We start from the raw sequence: 7,781 nt of genomic DNA on the forward strand, positions 1-7,781 counted from the left end.
CCACCGTGCCTCAGGACGCCCTACACTAAGTTCTTATTGACTAACAAAAGTTTCTGTTTGTCCAGTGCATAAAACGAGGCTTGCCCGACTATGTGGACATCGGAGGCGCTGCGGGCCTTGATCATACCAAGATGGAGGTCTTTGAGAATATCTGTGGACTCGACTCAAATGAAGGTTTGAAACTTCTTAAATTTTCCATTAAAAATCTAAGTTTCATATAAAAAGTGAGACTGATTGTTAGGTACATTAGAGATTAGCGAGAACCTTATTATTTTTTAATAAGATTAAACCCTGGTGAACCCTACACGAAGATTGCACTATCGTGACCAATATGCCATTTGAAATGTCGTGAGGCACTGAATTTCTTTTTCTATAAATAATGCGAAATTATACTTCCAAATTACTGATATGACTTGAATTTACTACCTATATAATAGTCCTACATACGAGTCCAATGTACCTGCAGTATATACAAGATGTCTCTAAATTGCTCCGGAATATTTCAGAAGATGATTGTGTTAGTTCGACTAAACATCCTTGTAAATGTTTTTCAGAGTAGGTACACCGCGCCAAAAATGTGACTACAGTTATTATCAAATATTTGAATGAAAAACTTTTATAGTGTTCAATCTCAAACTAACCTAATAACCTGCTGAATTATTTGTGAACGATTTTAAGACTACCCTACACACTCATGGAATTATTGATGTCCACAAATTTTAATGAAAGTAAAGTGAAGAAAGTGAAGTGAGAGAAGTGAAGTTTTAGTAGTCGTACTTTAAGTTCGAGTCAAAGTCAAAGTCAAAAAGTCAACGCCAGCTGTTATTTAGATGCTAGGTACATCAGAATTTGCCATGTTTTAATAAAATTATGTATTTAATTCAGATTCTATATAAGATAGAAACTGCATGTCGATGATGTAAGTCCCTGGAGTGTGTTATATTACCAATCAGTGCAGTGATCCAATTTCTATACCGCAAAGGGAATTGCAATTTTTTTCATTGGTTAAAAATAAATTCAATTATTTCATCGCTAAAGTTACTTAAAATAAATAAACAAAAGTATTTTTCATATCATCAGAAACCAAACGCGCCGTAAATTATACGAGGCGACACAATTTAGTCGGTGTTATTAATATTTATAGAGGTATCATATCACACAGTGGGTAACGCAGCGGGGAGTCAAGCAATGAGATAATAAATTGAATTGCACCCTCGCCGACCGATTCCGCGAATTGTGATAGTCTAACTTTACCGTCTCCTGCGTCTTTTAAGAACTAACGAAACTAAAAGACTAGAGTCTAGTCTTTTAGTTTACTTTAGTTCTAGTCTAGTTCTAGTCACTAGACACTAGGTAGGAATGTCAAATAAACTCGTATCGGAACGATCGTTCTGATTCTCCAGAATTACAGGCTTCTTACTATCATTATAGTTTCAAAATTACGACGATCCGCCTCAGCGACATCATTGCAGCAAAACCTAGGTCAATCAAATTCATATGTTAAGTAATAACATATGGTTACTGTACTATGCAGATTAACTACAAGTAGTAAGTATTGGTTTGTGGAGGATGGATAAAACAATTAAATCCCGGTATCAACTGCATAGACAAAAGTTCTTAAAGAATTACACACACCCTAGCTTACTAGATAATCTTATTAAAAACTTACCTCCTTATTAATTTCTGTTTGCAACAGTCACCTTTTTTACCTATTTCTGTTCTTTTTGTTACGTAAAGTGCTTCTATGAACTTTATTTACCTGCCGATCAAAAAAAAAATTACAACCTTTTTCTTTTTTTGATGTTGGTTGTAAATGCTTTAATCTGTAAAAATCTATACATATAATAAAGCTGAAGAGGGTCGAAAGTCTGTACATGGAAGATATTCCACAAAAAGTTGGCTGGGGATACTTAGAATCGATAACAGAACACGTTCCAATAGTTTTTAGAATTTTTGTCTGTTTGTCTGTTTATCTGTTTGTCGTTTATTTGACCGCGCATCACGTGAGAACGGCTGAACGGATTTTTACGCAAACTTTACTAATCCGACGAGAAAATCCCCGGCCAGGTTATAGGCTATAAAAATTTGACCCTTAGGTATAAAAATTCAACCCTTAAAAGTGGAGGTAGCTACTACATTCGATTGAGTTAAGTTTCCACCTTCAAGTTTTAAATACGTGCTATGACTATCAAGTACCCTGATAAACTAACAGATGGCGCTGAAATTAATAACGTTGTGACTCGAACTGAGGAAGGATTTTGCCAAATTAACTAAGTTTAAAAGAAGGAGTACGGATATCAACAAATTTAATTGAAAAATTTAATTGATTTAACAATACGATCAAAATTAAACGACAATAAAGTAATTGCCACACATTCCAGTGCCATCTTTTAGAGAGCTGGGTAAACAGTAAGTAATGGAGTAAACTAATAAAAAAGAGTTTACGTACATATAAAGAAAAACTAATAGTACTACCGTATATGGTTGTACCTGAGGGTTGTACTTAGTTTTTTTAGCATTTGAAAAAGGGTTAAGTACAATCTTGACGAGTCTTTTTATTGAAAGAGGTTTAAAAAAAAACAGTTACTTTTACTTATGATACCAAAAGCATGTAAATGATCATTATATCCTTGCTAATTGTTACTATTTGCTGTGACTTATTTTTCAAAAGTTTTTTTCAATAAAAAGACACATCAAGATCGCTTGCCTTCTTTCTAATGCTAAAAAAAGAAGTATAAGTAATGGTAAAATCAACATACACATCAACACGCGAACGTGTATAATTGCATAATGTATACATCTATCTTCTATCTATACAAAAGTTGGATGGGGATACTTAGAATCGATAACAGAACACGTTCCAACAGTTTTTAAAATTTTTGTCTGTTTATCTGTTTATTTGACCACGCATCACCGTGAAAACGGCTGAACGGATTTTCATGCAAACTTCAAACAAACTAATTTGTCGAGAAAATTCCCGGTCAGGTTATAGACTTTAAAAATACTACCCCTAAAAGAGGGGGTTTTGGTAGCCGCTACTCTCGATTGAGTTAAGTATGCACCTGTATCTTATGACGCTACTTAGGAAGGAGGTGCATTATTATTTTCAAGTGTTTTACGACTATCGAGTACCCTGCTACACTAACAGATGGCGCTGATTTTGCCAAATTGACTAAGTTTAGAAGAGGGGGTACGGATATCAAGAAATTTAACTGAATAGGTTATTGATTAAATAATACAACAAAATTAAAAGACAATAAATTAATTGCCACACATTTCGCAGTGCCATCTTATGGGGAACTATGAAACAAACGAGTTAACATAGTTACGTAGTGGTTACATCAACACTCATAATATTCAACACGCGTATAATTTAATAGAAAAATGACATAAATTATTCCTAATTTAATTATATCCGGAATTCGTCGAAGAACTAAAGTCACTGACTTAGCTCGAAAAATTATATGCAAGTTGCAGTGGCAATTGGCAGGCCACATCGCTCGAAGAACCGATATCCGTTGGGGAGAAGTCCTCGAGGAGCGGCGACCGGAAGACGAAGCGTTGGCAGGCCTCCCTCCAGGTGGAATGACGACATCGTGAGACTTGCGGGAAACCGGTGGATGCAAGTAGCGAGTTGTCGTTCATTGTAATTTATTTGTATTGTAATAACATTGATTATATGTATGTTAGTCTGTAAGGTATTTATTGTATGGGGCAAGTTGCCCGAAATAAATGGATTTATTACGAGTATTATTATTATTGTGGCGTTTTAAGGGGTAGGCCTTTGTCCAGCAAAGGACCTCTTCCGGCTGATGTTGAAAAATTATATCGCATCCATATTCATACGCATTGCCTCTTTTAAGCACTTAATAATGGTCACGAAAGTACTTCAAAAAAACATTTTTCTCTTTCTTTTGCGGAGTAAATTTCAAACGATTTCGGAATTGGGACTCGCATTTTATAGGCGTTACCATGCCTTCCCGAAAAAAAAGAAAACTTTCGCGAAAGTCTCGCAGCGCATTAAGACCACAGGGGCACGGTCTCAGGAGTCTGAGGAAGACCGCGATGGGAGACTCATTGGCGCTCTAGCCAGGCAGGCCGCTTCGCTTTCGGCTGAAACGGCAAGCCAGCGCGAGGCTGGGTTGCGATCCCAAAGACTGTACGCAATCTTTGAGATCGCTCGATGTAGGAAAATAGTAAGCGAAGAATAAAAATGTTATTTCTTGAGCAATATAGATGTGAAACTTGGTGATCATGATCAGATTTTTCAGTTTGATTGTTTAGCCGTAGTTTGAAGGGATTTTTCGAAAATTCCACGAAAACGGCCAATGCGGGAAAATAGCTTTATTCTTTTCGAGTATTGTGTAAATATAAAAATCTACGCAGACGAAGTCGCGGGCAAAAGCTAGTAGTTTATAATATCCAAAGATTTTTTAATACAGTTTGTCTAAAGTTGCTGCCGGAATAAGGACCGATCTTTATCCTCGTTATTATTCCGAAAAGTCTTGGGGATAAATTAATACTCTTGTGGCTTTTGGGAGCAAGAATAAATAAGTGTTTCTGTTAGTCGTTGTTCTTTCTTCGCTGTAATGCTTTATAGTCTTCTATTTTGTGTGTTTAAAATAAGTTTTTTTTTACTTAATAATAATTTTATATAAAAAGCAAATGAATTATTACCGCTCATAACTGCTATTTGTTTTACTTTTTATCATTTATTGTTTTTAATGAAACTGTGATTTTTATCTTTGCAATTGATAGTACCTGTTTTGCTTCAGCTATATAATTATGAAAGATGAACTTGTATGTTTAACTTTTTGAATGCTATCTAACGTAACTTTTTAAAACGGATAAAGTGTTCTGCAGTCAATATAACTGGCTTAATAAATTTGTTTACTAAGCGTTTGATTTTTGGCCGGGGTCGATTGTGGAAGCAGGAAACTTACCTATCTTCATCATCATCATCTCAGCCGTAGGACGTCCACTATTGGACATAGGCCTCCCCCACAGACCTCCAGTTGCTTCGGTTGGCAGCGGCCTGCATCCACCGTAAACCCGCAGCTTTAACCAGGCCATCCGTCCATCTTGTTGGTGGACGTCCTACGCTGCGCTTGCCGATCCGCGGCCTCCACTCGAGAACTTTTCGGCCCCAACGGCCATCCGCTCTCCGTGCTATATGGCCCGCCCATTGCCACTTCAACGAGCTAATTCGCTTGGCTATGTCGGTGACCCTTTTTCTTCTACGTATCTCCTCATTTCTGATTCGATCCCGTAGAGAAACCCCAAGCATATAGCTCTCTCCATAGCTCGCTGAGCAACTCTGAGCCTATTTATAAGGCCTAAAGTAAAGCACCACGTCTCGGAACCATATGTCATCACTGGCAACACACATCTTACCTATCTTAATTTGCAGAAAATAATAGAAGTAGAACAAACAATCAAGATCACATCGTCAATTCTATTTACACTCTAAATACCGGAAATTCTTTCTTTATGTTCTGATAGATCTGTGTTCCTTATAATTTCATACCTTGCACATGAACCTACCGTGAGCCTCACTCATATATATTGAACCGGATAACTCACGTCTTAAACTCGAATTAACTCAATTAAACTCAACTCGATTTAAGACGTGATGTTATCCGGGTCAATAATAATATATTTCATTTTATACCTTATTTTTATACGTTATCTTTTTATTTATACCTATGTATCTATGAATGAAACGGAATCTTTCAACTTGATCTTCACCCATTTTTTTTTTGTATTGACACTAAACTTGGCATTTATGCGTTGTTTGGAAGACAATAATACAAAATACATTAGGTACAATCGAGTTGATCTGATGATAGAGTCGGAAGCTAGGTAGTGGAATTTCAAGACAGAATAAAGTAAAAGTAGCCTAACCATGTTTGGGCTTGTTGGAACCACCTTAGGGTGTACTTTGATCAAAAATTATATTCAGAATCTGATAAGGGTGTAATCTGATAATGGACTTCTGTAAAACAACAAATTGATATTTTATTTAGATAGGCTTCAAAATGTATGACTAGACGATCTCTTTTGCATTGGGGCTCGTATTCATGCAGGTTAACATTAAAGCATGTTATTATTTTAGCTCGTCGCCCGGTCCTCATAGCCTGCGAAGACACAGTGGTGCGGCTGGTATCCAGTGGCCGTTTCCAGAACTCTGTGACTTTGGCCTTCACTTCCCTGGCCCCAGAAGACATCGAACAATCTGATCTCATTTGTGGAATGAACGAAATGAACGAATTGGCCGAAATCTAAATTGACCGATAAATTGACAGCCAGAGCCGTTGCATCTGCATTCAGTTGAAACTATCATCTTAATTAGCGCGTTAGCTTTAGTCGAATCTTGAGTAGGTAAGTAAGATTTTTAACTGAGATTGATTATTCATACAGCCAATTCGATACGCTTAATCACTTATTTATAACGTATTATTTTAATACCTAACTTGTCAAAGTTGCGGCTCTACTTATGCGATTTGGGCAAACTTTTTGGAATGAAAATTTCATATTGTTGTAATTGTTTCATGTTAAATTAAATTAACCAACAAATGTAGTTAAATGCAAAAATGACATACACATGGTGTGATCTTGCAAAATTAGCAATTGTTTCAAAGCGTGTCAATGATTTAATAATTGTTATTAGGTCGTACAGTCATTTACCTAAATTAAGTTATGCCTATGTAGTTATATTTATTGTATTCAATGCTTCTGTGCCAATCAATAGTCTACGGGTTTTATTTGTTACACATTTTAATAGTAAGTTTACTCTGATTTACTTAGTAATAGTTATTTCGTAAGACGTGTTAGTGGATAAGTGTTCAGTTTCAGGAAATACACTGACAAGCAGAATAACAGAGATCCGCTATTTTTGATCGTCAGTATATTTGGGTACTTACATGAATAGGTATTGGAACTGTAATTAGTTGGAAATTAGTCAACTGTTTCAGCATATTGATCTAGTCACGTAAGAGCTAGAAATGTATCAAATTTACCAGTACATAAAGTATGTCCTAGCCAAATGTCCATAAATAAAATAGACTTCCTACCAATACCATTCTTTTATTTCGACATCCATCTGCTTTGCTGATATTGTGTCCATTATATTTATAGAACACCTGTATTGAATAAAAGTGTGCAAATACAATTCAGAGTTTCGATTGTTTTTGACTACAATTTTAATGTGATCTGGAACGACTTTTGTTCTAAACTCAATTACCTTATATTTACAGCTTTCCTTTGTATTTAAGAACAAAAAGTAATAGTTCGGAAACAGTGAGACTTGATGAAAAACATTCTGAAATTATGAATTAAAGGAGATTTGTCTTTCCTCTGATATAACTTAACTCTGTTACCTGAACTAAATATATTAGGTGTAATAATTCAAGTTGCCCAAATTCCATTACACTAATTGGTGCTCCAGCTACCAAAACTGTCTCTGGCGTTACCAAAAAATCGTACCTCCAACAAGATATTTCACCGTTTAATAGGTTGAACTTACGTAGTTTGGCATATATTCATATACACCGTCTATTAAATTACAGAAATAACATGTTTACTACCGTGAGACTCACTCATATTAAATTATATTATAACGGTTAACTCACGTCTTAAACCGAGTTTAGCTCGACATGTTTCGGGCTATTTCGTAGCCCTTCCTCTCAGGAGCACGCGACTCGGCGGCTGCCGCAACACGCACACTACGCGCCACCGCTCTGCTCGCACGACTGCTCCTGAGAGGAAGGGCTACGAAATAG

The 7,781-nt window shown here is 36.2% G+C and overlaps 1 protein-coding gene across 1 annotated transcript in view; it reads left to right on the forward strand.

Moving 5' to 3' along the window:
- The window catches only part of LOC141427067 (corticotropin-releasing factor-binding protein), a 30,248-nt gene extending 23,088 nt beyond the window's left edge, over positions 1-7,160 (forward strand). Inside the window, exons 6-7 of the mRNA XM_074086296.1 lie at positions 66-174; positions 6,116-7,160. Of these exons, the coding sequence (XP_073942397.1) occupies positions 66-174; positions 6,116-6,285 (279 nt within the window). The 3' untranslated portion in view covers positions 6,286-7,160. The remainder of the gene's footprint in view (positions 1-65; positions 175-6,115) is intronic.
- Positions 7,161-7,781: the final 621 nt, after the last annotated feature.

This window comes from Choristoneura fumiferana, chromosome 4 (assembly GCF_025370935.1).
Source record: "Choristoneura fumiferana chromosome 4, NRCan_CFum_1, whole genome shotgun sequence".
NCBI lineage: Eukaryota > Metazoa > Arthropoda > Insecta > Lepidoptera > Tortricidae > Choristoneura > Choristoneura fumiferana.